Below are 12129 nucleotides of genomic sequence, written 5' to 3'. Positions count from 1 at the left end.
CTCATTTTCCGCTTTACATCCATAAAGTCAAAGTTTCCGACTCGAATTTCCAGTCGAGACGTCGCAAAGTAAAGGCATACATATCAGGTCGCATTTAATATCTACCTGCCGCTAAACACAAACAGTGTTGCTCCAGACTAGACTGTAGCGTGTAGCGCTACATGATTTACAACGACGACATTATCTTGGCCACCCCCACTGCTGGCTGGTGTGACAGGTACGTGAATGACAAAGAAATGGCGCCCCGGACGCCTCATGTTTAATGCATTCGCATGGACGCCCACTCCTCGTTCGGAAAACTGTCTCGTTAGTCGCAAAAATATAGCAACGAAAGTGGCAGTGGAAGTCGATAGCTATTGCGAGGCTTTTTTATCAAAGGGCTTTTCTATTTCAAGTGGTGCTTTGGCTGAATTGAACTATTTTGATAAAAACATCAATAATAGGATATTGGCAAATTCATTATTTTTTTATTTTAATATATAACAATTAAATTGTACAAATAATAAACCAAGTTAATCATCACAATTGCATACTTTTTTGTATTCTAAAATAATACTATAAACAATAATAATAATTATTATCAGGAATATTAATAAAAAATATTGCTACATATTATACTTAATATATTTAAGTCATAAACGCCACCAAATCGATATGCCTTTGTCACACTGACAGGTAGAACTTAATACTTGGAACTAAAGAATGATTATTTTCTGAATAGGTAGTTTACTCATAAAAAACAAAAATGGGCATTTTTTATAAAATAATATTTTTTTTAGATTTTCTCGCAGGTTGACTATTAATGACAACAAACACATTTGAGTGATCACGTCTTTTGAAATATTTCTGGTTCAACATATATTCATTACCAATGACAAGAAAAGATAGAGGTCGAGCCCTTTTATTAAGATATTCTTGAGAATTATATACCTGCACTGAAATGACTACTGAGACGGTAGCGTCGAGATGAGATAATTCAATGATATTTCTCAAAATATTATTGTCAAACATACTGAATTGTGGACTTGACTGAATTTGTACAAACTTGCTACCAATAAGAAACGACAACCAATGACAAACGAAGAAGATGAAAGAAGCAGCCGCTTCTCTCTTCACGTCAACTCTGATCCACCACGACATCCGGAATCCAGAGTTCAACCCATTTAGAAGACGACTCGATCGTTTAAACGCGGACACATAAAGATGACTTCACGTATACAATAACATAAATATACAAAACCGTGCATGAACCAGATTTAAACTGTTGCACAGTATTAAAGTTTATCAAAAAATCAAAACTCTCACTGCTTTAACAAAAGCCAGAACAATCTTTATATATTAACAACTCTGAAAATTAATGATTCAATGCCAATTTTCTAATCAAAACCTTTTTTAAAGTAATTATTAGAATTTCAATTATATTTAGAAACCATCGATTCTATCACTAACAAGAAGAAGAAATTTCAAAATTTTACATAAGCAGCTCAGTTTATTTATAAGAAAACGTTGAATGAGCAGCACAAAGATTAATAAAAAAAATGTATTATGTTAAAACTAACCATGTTTTTATAAGTAAATCTAAATATTGTAAATAAGTTGCCGGTAACTTTAAATAGCAAAGTTTGAGGGTTAATTTATGTAATATTTAATTTTTTGTATCCTTGATATACTTGCATCAAAGAATATTTGGACTGCATTATACAAACAGATGAAAGCGTTATAGTCTGAGGTTGCATGGTATCATTAAAAGAAGGAATTGTGTACTGTGTCTAAGGGTCACATGAATACCTAAATGAACAACCCAATACTCAATATTGGAATCTAATCTAATGTTTCTTGGGGAAAATATTTTAAAAATTAAAGTGGTTAATGCAACCATACACTTAAAAATAATAACCTTTTTTAATCATGCTTCTCTAAAAATTAGGAGTAGATTTTCTTTGAAAAAAATCAAATAGTATATTTAAAAGAATTTGCTTAGAAAAGCTGAAAATTTTAGTTTCAAGTTTTGTAGTGAAAAAATAGTATATGTTGTGAAGAACATTATATTAGTTTAAATTATTAGTCATTACTATTACAAAATAATAAGTACAATTGTAATTTAACCACTCTACTAAATAATGAAAAATAAATCTTCGTAAAAAAACTTGCATCATATTAATTAAGATTTTCCTAAATTATCAATTTCGTATGTAACAAATTATGCTATTTGATTTGGAAATTTATATTTAAATATATGTATATAATACAATTTATATCTGTAAAATGTGGTAAACAGTGTAAAATTTCATGGAAAAGCACTACCCGGGTAAAGCTGTAGCAGTGCGAACCATTACTCAATTAAATAACAATGCAATATCACATTTTCGCCAAATCCTCAAAAGAAGGCAAACGAATGTGTTATTGGATAGGATTATAGTTATAGTTATAGTAATCAAATGCACACGTTATAAAATTGTAAAGAGATAAAAATAAGAAAAATAGATACCGCAGCAATTGAGTAAAGATAAAAAATGTGACTGCTTAAAAGCGTGTGAACATCTTTTGGAATTGGAATCAAAAACTCAATTTTTAAGTCATTTTATCAATAGGGAGAATAGATCGGTATTATACTTGAACCAAGAAAATTACGAATGATAAATTTAATAACTTAAGATGTATAAAATATAGTTTAGAAAATTATTAAACTATACTCGCTGATTATTGTAATTTGAAGTCTTTTAAATTTTATGCATTTCAATAAAAGAACGACATTACTTCTGATATAAAATTATGTGGTGTTTTTCATATATAAACGCCTACGCGATTCCAGAGATTTGTATTAAAGCACACAATTAATAATATATGAAATAATTTCATAATTCAGTGAAATATCAGTATAGCAAAGCACACGGGACCGAAGAAAAAATTTCGTTATACTGAAAATTCATTATATTGAATGTAAGGAAGATGATATATTTTTATTTTATTTTTAATTACTATAATACTACAGCATCAAAATAACCTCTTACAATATTGTCTATTTTTAAGGATACTGATGTACACAATAAAAATATTTAAAAAAAGTTTGAGGGTCGGCGAAACACCTTGAATGTTGTTTGTGAACACATCCGACACACATCAAGTCAAGAACGAACTGAATTCAGAGAAATATTGTGTTACGTTGTTACGTCGTTCTTAAATTTGGATCAAAATATTTCGCTATACTGAGATCAGTCTTCGTTGCAATGAAAACATTTTGTATGAAAGTTTTTTGGGAGCAAATTGAAGATTCGTTATACTGGGAATTTCGTTATTTCGGTATTCGTTACCAAGAGATTTCAATGTTGTAATACGACCAACAAAAATAAACGATCTGTTTATATTATTAAATTAAAATAAATTGTGCAGTAATAAAAACTTATCCGCGTTTTTTTTCAATGTTAAACGCCTACTTTTCAAAACTAAGCCTGTTATCTTAATAAATATTCCAATTTAAATACCAACAAACATTAAACAAAACTAATAGCCATAAAACTCCGTTAATAATCAGCTAACATTTTTCCCCTAAAATTATCCCCAAATAAATAACGCCCTGCAATTAAACTCACATTAAAACCTTATCTTAATACTCTCATAAATCACACACAACCTAATGAAATGCACAAATAAAACAATAAAATACACATTAAACTATCTTATCAAACCAAAAGTAGTAAGTTGGCAGGACATTTTCCCTAAGAAATTTATTACCTATAAATAAACTATTCGTGCTTATTTTTTCCGCAGCCCGCTTTATTCAGCGACAACGCGAGAGGTGGGTGAGACAATTTACGGCACAATCAAAATGTTTACGGTGTATAATTAAAATACGTTACCTGCGCCGAGACCAGGCCCTGCTTAAGCCTGGGCAGGTCCGTGTGACTCCAGGGACTAGTAGACCACGGCGGTATGTTCCGAAGATCTTCGCTGAACCTGCAATTATACACGAGGGGCTCGTAAATCAGTCGGGCGAGTGCGTACGCCTAGTGTACTATTAGTATATTAGATTTGAGCTGTTATATTAACTCAATTATTCACGGGGGCAATTTAATAAAACGGGGTTAAAGTTGACGCTCTGGTGTAAACTATGAACGAGACTAATAGTCCTGCGGGAGCCCATAACGCAATAGGCTAGACACCTAGAATGTGAAAGGAAGTGTGTTGTGATGTGATGTTAACGCTATTGTTTTAGATTGTGTCGATTACGATGTTTAACAATCATGCACTTCTTTCTTATTAATATAAAATCTCATTTACGAAGTAAATATGCTACGGTGAATTTATATTTTCATTAGTATAAACATAATTTCACTAGATCAGCCATAAGAGCATTCAATAATTGATTTACAATTTTACTGCTCAGTATCAGTAAAACTGTATTTGTTCACAAACCCCAGAATAGCATATCCTGTTCTGTGTCACAAACAGATGACCCGGGATGCGTATTTCCACATAATCAGAGATTCACATAATTTCGACGTCACATCGTTCAACAAAACAATAAAATAAATCAAACCTAACCAAAGCAAATTATCCTAATAAAAGTTTTGAAACTATAGTTAGTTTTAGAATTTATATTAGGTAAGTTGCGTTTGTCTAATTTACTTATGCTAAGTTTGAGTATGAACAACAAACGGTCGTTTTGCAACTATCAAATTGAGTTTGAACGACAGTTTAGAGCAGCATATAATTTCACTAGCCCCTACATAGTCAACCGCTCACACAATAATTGCTTACGAGTCGATCGCTCACAAGCGATTACTCATATTGCTCACACGGAACATTATTTTGTCGTCTACATACTAATTTTTAAAATAAGAAATGATAAAATTATTTTTAAAAAATGATGTATGAATATTTATTATTTTTTTTATTTCAATCAATTGCTTTTTTTACTTTGTCTTATTAATTTTTAAATTAAATAACTTGCCTTGTGAAATTTCGTGTACTATGTCGTAGACTTCAAAGCAAGTTATTATGAAAATTTAATAAATTTAATTAGCCATTTTACATAAAGCAAAAATACAAGGAAATACCATTAAATGAATTGGCGAAAATTTTACGGATGGGTATTCTAGCATTTAGAAACTTGCTATTCACGATTTACTTCCTTTTACAACATATTTGTGCGAGGGATGATTTTAATATATTTGGTGGACCGAAAAGTAATCAAAATTTTTTTTCAAATCTGTTTAATTTAATACGCGTTCTAATAATCACATAAGTTTTTATTATTAAAAAAAATTTAGAAAAGTTTTTTATTTAAAAACCAAAAGAGTTCTGCAAAAAGGGAATTGAAAATTTGGCAACATGTTGTCAAAAAGTCATTAATAATGATGGATTTTTTTTTAAATTAGTATTTAATATAATCTTCTAAATAAATGTTTTCTGCAAGCAAACAAAAATTTTGATTACTTTTTGGTTCACCTAATAATATATCTTGCATCTATGAATTCATAAATATCAATATATTTATTTAATTTCTTTCCCTGGATTCATTTAAACTTATCAAACTAAAATTGAATTGTTTTTTTTATCCTGATCAAAAATTTTATATTTATTATTTTTTGTCATAGCGGTCATCCGAAAGAGTAGCAAACATAAAAAAATAAAGATGTAAATAGGTATTGTAATATAGGGTATACGATATTGTACACAAAAATCCGTTACCGTATACCCTCTCCGAATTTTATGACTACAGCATTAGGATTTTGTGATCAAAAATGCACTAAAAAGGCTTTGTTTAAAGATTTTTATTTATTTTCTATGACTTTTCTTTAAAAAAGAGCCTAAATTCAGGTTTTTAAGCTCAAAAATCCAGCAAAAACTGAAAATTTGTTGACTTAAAATGTTTTTTCTTTTGTTAAAAAGTGCTTAAAATTCATCAAAAAAGCTAAAAACTTGAAGACTTTTAAAAAAATATTTTTATTTTTATTCAAAACAGATCCTAGGTTAATATTTTTAAGCTCAAAAATTAATTTAAAATGCTGAAAATTAGTGAATTTATATTACTTTTGTTTTTCATTCTTTTTTAAAACAAGCCCTAAATTCAGGGTTTTTGTGCCTAAATCCATTAAAATGACTGAAATGTATGAACTTGTAAATTAACTTAATATACATGGAGAATATCCTAAATTACTATAAAATTCACTGAATCAATATTGAATACGATTAAGAACTATACCTGTGTTGCTGAAAACAATTAACGCTAAATGAGGAGAATAAAAAAACGTGGGGACTGTTACATTTTCGTTCTACGATTCAAGCATGAAATGAAACTAATCATTGTTGCAGGACTTACCCATAACGAATCATTAGTTCAACAGATAAAAAAATATTTAAAAATATAAAAACAGATATTTCAGTTCCGCACTAAATAATCACTGCTGAAATAATCAATGAAAAATAGAACCATTGCTTTTCTCCCTTTTTTTTGATTCTATATAAGCCAGAACACTGCCATAGAAAAATATTTTTAATTCAAATAGCAAAATTAAAAAACACACTTTTGATCGCTACTACCACTAGAACTTCTCATTTCATTCCAAATTAAATCCAGATAAGTTTATTTACTTACTGAGATAAACAGCAAAGCAGTCACCTTGATTCGCTGAAAGGTTAATCTAATTATCGAGACGATTAAAAAACCTTACGACGCAACGCCATGATAAATTTCTTTTTATTGTACAAATTGTACGGCTTGAAATATCAAGCGTTGTAAGGCAAAGATTATTTTTAAACCTTAGTAATTTAACTTAAAAATAAACACACATATGCTAAGCACAGATACTGCACGGTTCCATCAAAATGGAGCCACTTCGCACACAATGAGTTTATTCTTAAACTTTTAGGTAGATTCGTTTCAGGAAATTTTGCCTTCGTTCACCTGATTTGACAGCCCCTGACTTCTTACTATGTGACTTGAAGGGGCTGGTGTATATCAACAAACCGCAAACAATTCAGAAACTCAAGAACAACATTGTTGACGAAATAAGAAATTGAGCCCAAAACTTTGCATTTAGAATGGAAACTGTCCTGAAACAAATATTTGCTAGCAATGAAATGAGGGAGCATTTGCGAAATGTGGTATTTTGTGCACAGCTCTAAAAAAATACAATATTAATATTTTCTAAAAAAATATTTATACAAACTAATCGATGTTATAAAATCTATAGTCTTATTTGGTCTACTTGGTGCATTAAAATTATTCAAAAAGGTAAGGTAATAACAAAAATTCATACGGATTCATATGCGACTAATAAACTTATTAAACCTCGAAAGTTTCTAATGAACATATGCCTAACTTAGTTAAAGTACTTGTGAGTTTTAAAAGTTACTTAAATATATTTCTATTTAGGCAAATATAGATGTTCTACCTCCACATCCAATTACTTTACGGAATGGTCTAATATTTTCTTGACTTATTACACTGCTCATGCGAGTCTAATTTAACGATTTTTTTATTTCGGGATCAAGGGTCTCGGATTAGGCTGCAGATAGACGAAGGGTCACTAGAATTTTACAAACTGATTGCGACCACCGGAACGATACGGGATTACGCCGGTAAGAAGGGTCGTCGCAAATGTGCGGTGTGAACGGAGATTTGGGGTCCAGTTTTCTTTGGCGATATTAATATGCGCATTCGAAAGTCGATTTTTCTCCACACACGTATAAGGACTAAATCGTTTATGTTCGTACAAGCACAATGGCAGAGGGGATTTATAAACGTGAGTTACGTACGCAATGCGTTATCGCCATTTAGATAAGAATGTATTGGAGTAAAACTGAGTGCAAAGAAAAAAGGTAGCCTGGAGCGTAAAACCGGCAGTAAATTCGCGTTTTTTACCAACGCAAATTGAATTGTACGCGTTTTTGTGCCATTGATGAAAGAACGAGTTGTGAGAGGCTTTTCGCAAAAAAATAACTTTTTAATTCAAGTTTCAACCAAGTTGCACGCTTGGGTTGAGTTAATGATATTACAGCGAGTTTAGCTCTTCGGCGGCTTTGTTTATGCCAGACGTGCGATGATAAATAGCTATAATATCGTATGCTATAATTTGACTTCCAAATCGAGGTAGTTAAGTCGTAAATATGCTTGAACAGGAGATGAAAATATTAAATTTATTCCAATATGAAAAAAAATATACATCAGTATATGTAGCCTTAGAAACAAATTAACTCACTGCTTGTATTATATTTAATATGACACATTAGTACTTAAAATATTATAATTTGTATCTATAATTTGGATTCCAAATACGATGAGATACTTTTTATTTTTAGTACATTACAAAGAATACGGGGAAAAGATATTTATATAATATATGAAATAATATGGTTAATATCCTAGAAGCATTTATAGATGATTCATTGAGTTCCCGTAAAAAGGTATTGGGAGAAAGGTACTTGCTCATTGTCCTTTAACACTTATCTATGTAACTCTATTTTTTACTTTTGAACACGCTCAAACGTTGCTATTTCACAATATATTTCCATCTATCTCTTTTAAAGCGAACACATTGTTAAATTTGCTTTTAGCTGAAGCAGCTCTATCGAAATATCTTCAAAGATATTAATATATATTAAATAGGTGAATCGGACATTTTTATTTATTATCAAGTGTCGTTGTGTTTATTTATAAATAAGGCAAAATAATTATAATTGTGTATCAATTTTGTGTCACGTACAATATGCGTATTAGAATATTGCGTTGAAATCTAGATTTCAGACCTAGCTAGGCCAGGGTTGACATGAAGAGGGAAGCGGCTGCTTTTTTAACCTGCTAAACCTCTGAGCGTAGCTCCTTTAACTTTTTGCGTACTCAAACTAATTTAGGAGTAACTGCTGAAAGTTATTATATGACGTAAATTACTAATGGAAATTTTTCCCAAGATGACATCCAAATGTAAGTCAATTAAATAGATGCTTAGTTTTACTCAAGAATGTTTCCTTGTTTGCTCAATATGTCAGTCAATCACAAAAAAATCAACATAATTGGATTTATTTATTTCTATTATCTTTCCTATTAGAATATTTGCGTAAGCATCAGAGTTTGAACACATGGAGATTTATCAACCCGGCACTTTTGCTGTTAACAAAATTATCTGTACTTTTGAAGCCCTCGAACGAGCATTAAGTTACTTTTAGCTAATCCCCTTGATATTTGAAAGTAACTTACAAAATGCACTTTGTTTATTGCGCTTTAACACGTATTACAACAAGTGGATTTTCTTGCGATAAATGTGTCAATTTAAAAGTGCACTATACTTATCTGACGATAAATGTACCACTATGTTAATTTGCTACAATGTATTGATGTTATGACTTGCTTATGTGCAAAAAGAGATAATGCTTAAATGCATCGCACGGCTTGTTTATGTTTATGATTAAGCAAATATGAATAGCAAGAAGTGACTTTAGTGGAATAAATAAAGGAGTTGAAGATTTGTTTTTGTTCATAAGTTGAAAACAGAAAAATCGTTTCGATTGCCGTTTAATGGTCAAAGAACTGTTTCTTATAAAGCAGTTACTGAAAGAAAAGGCTATCGAAACTTCGCGTGTTAGGTACCAAAAAGCAAAAGCAGCAATAGACTTTCATAAAATTGAAATCAATAAGCCTTGTCTGATTAAAAGTGTATTAAAGGCAAAAAAAGTACTATTACAGTTCAAACACGTAAAAAATAGCTTTAAAAATGTTTGCTCGAGTTTGTATCCCAACTTTCGGAATATCACTTTTATGTGTTATTTTTATACTTAACTTTTAAATTATTGTTTTTATGAGTTTAATGCAATATATTCCCGAATTAAATTTTTATTTATAAAACCTATTTATTTTAAATTAAATAGCGATGTCGCTTAAAGTAATATACACTTACATAACATAAGATATACTAAATCTAATTTAAAAAAAAAACGTTTATTTAATCCTTTAATAAAATTAATAATATGCTTAAAAACATTTAATTATATAATAAGTTAAACTGACTTATAATTAAGTATTTTTTAATAAATCGTGGCACATTGATAAAATAATTGGTTTATAATGTTAAATAAGAATGTCATATGAAATTAAGACCAGTTACGGGCATCCAGGAAAAAACACCGAAAAAAATTGAAAACCGTGGGTTGTTTACGCCTGTAATTGAACAATCACATCAAAGAAAGCGGTATAAAAAATCCTTTACAATTTTTTTATTATTTAAAGGTCAGTAACAACGTTTCAAAGTAAAGAAAATTCTTTAGATATGTAATTAACCGCACGTGGCTTACGAAATGTTATTTTGCAGCCCGCGATCATATTATACCATTAATTTAAAAGCATTTGATAATTTTCTCTTTCTATTTTTTATTTCATAATATTTTAAATTTTTACAAAATAATTTACGACATTTCAAGTAAAATAGCTCTGATATAAAATTCTTAAATTTTTCGATGCGTTGCCAAATTATTCGTATTTTATAATAAAGCCTTAGAAATAATGTTCTCAACATATTTATCTAATAAGTGTTTTACTACGCGACTACTATTAAAATAGCATACATTTTGTAAAATTCGTACATATACCTATATATGATTTTTGGATTCTTTTTCTCAAATCATAAACCATTATATTTTCCAGACTATATAACTACATATCTATATAACTGTATAATATATTCTATAAATAGAATACATTGTATAACTTTGGGATATGTACAGATCCCTACCCTTTGCGATTTAAAATAATGTCTTCTGAAAAATGCATAACTTTTTCTTAAAATTAAAATAATTGACTTCGGACATTAAAATTATTAAATAATAAATCGCAATAACGTATAAAAATAGCATTTATTATTAAAGAAATAACGGTCATGATAATATCTCCGTCTCACTATTTCATAAATAGAGACCATTTTATTGACAAAAAATAATATTTAGCTTATACAGAAATTTCTTATGAAAACCAAACACAAACCTATTTTTTTACAAATTTTCAAACTTTAGAGTTCGTCCTGTATTGGACATTATATCGAAAATTCACTTTCCAATCCGAGAACTCTAAATGTACATATGTACACTAATGTATACTTCACTGCTATCAGTTGTGTGGCATATGCACTTGGCTGATAATGCGTGATACTGTTTTAGATGTTCTTTAAGTAAGGTTAATCTTTTTTATAAAATACTAATATAATTTAAAAATGTGCGGGAAATTTTTAAGTCATTTTAAACGCAGTGAGCAAACAACTGTTTATTAATATAATCCTGCGTTTTACTAACGTTATAGTATAATGTTTATTTTGCTCAAATAATTCTATAAATCTAGACAACAGCATATAATTTAAATTGAGTTTTAATTTGGAACACATTGTTAGCATCAAAAAAACACTTTTAACAATGTATGTATTTTCCTTATTATTCTACTGGTTTAAATCTTAAAAATTATTATTTATAACAGGAGTAGCCAACCCAAATGATCTTGCGGGCCACATATAAAATTATATATCTCCATACTAGATTTAGATACACTATAGACATTTTTTTGGAGTGAAAAATTGTATATAGTGTATTGGCCATTATAAAATAAATATATTTTGTAAAAGTGTGATGAATCTCGCGGGCCGGAAAAATGTTCAAGGTGAGCCGCGGGTTGGCTACCCCTGATTTTTAACATACATAAAAAGTTTGTGTCTGTTTCGATTGTAAATGAAAAAGTTGGCTTAAGTTTGTGTCGATATTTTTAATCATAGAATTATAATTATAGATATAATTAGAATTATAGGGACTTCACACGCCAGACACGCGTGTGAAATCCCGAGAACTATGCTCACGAACCTAGCAGCTGTATTGAAGGATACCGCTTTTGGAATGTATATACAGTTTAATGTACGACGATATAAAACCGGACTAAACATACTCGATTTTACTACACATCGACGCTCGGACTACTACTTCGCCACAAAGACTTCTAAGTAGAGTCTCCAATTCGAGTAATCGAGTACTCGATACTCGAGTATACTTGTCTATTTTTCAAGTACTTGATAATCGAGTATTTTGAAAATTACTAAGTTAATACTCGAAATTAAAAATTTTTGAAATATTTCAGAAACAAAAATAACTTTAACTCGG

General features: G+C 29.8%; 1 protein-coding gene across 2 annotated transcripts in view; it reads right to left on the bottom strand.

Moving 5' to 3' along the window:
- Positions 1 to 12129, bottom strand: part of LOC148230588 (uncharacterized) — a 164593-nt gene that overhangs the window by 128872 nt on the left and 23592 nt on the right. For both annotated transcript variants that reach the window (XM_088194677.1, XM_088194678.1), the window contains exon 5: positions 3858 to 3954. In XM_088194677.1, the coding sequence (XP_088050803.1) occupies positions 3858 to 3954 (97 nt within the window). The remainder of the gene's footprint in view (positions 1 to 3857; positions 3955 to 12129) is intronic.

The sequence above is a fragment of the Plectrocnemia conspersa genome, unplaced genomic scaffold (genome assembly GCF_051122295.1).
Source record: "Plectrocnemia conspersa isolate PC_06_02 unplaced genomic scaffold, ASM5112229v1 ptg000010l, whole genome shotgun sequence".
Taxonomy (NCBI): domain Eukaryota; kingdom Metazoa; phylum Arthropoda; class Insecta; order Trichoptera; family Polycentropodidae; genus Plectrocnemia; species Plectrocnemia conspersa.
This window is presented reverse-complemented; position numbering and strand designations above follow the sequence as displayed.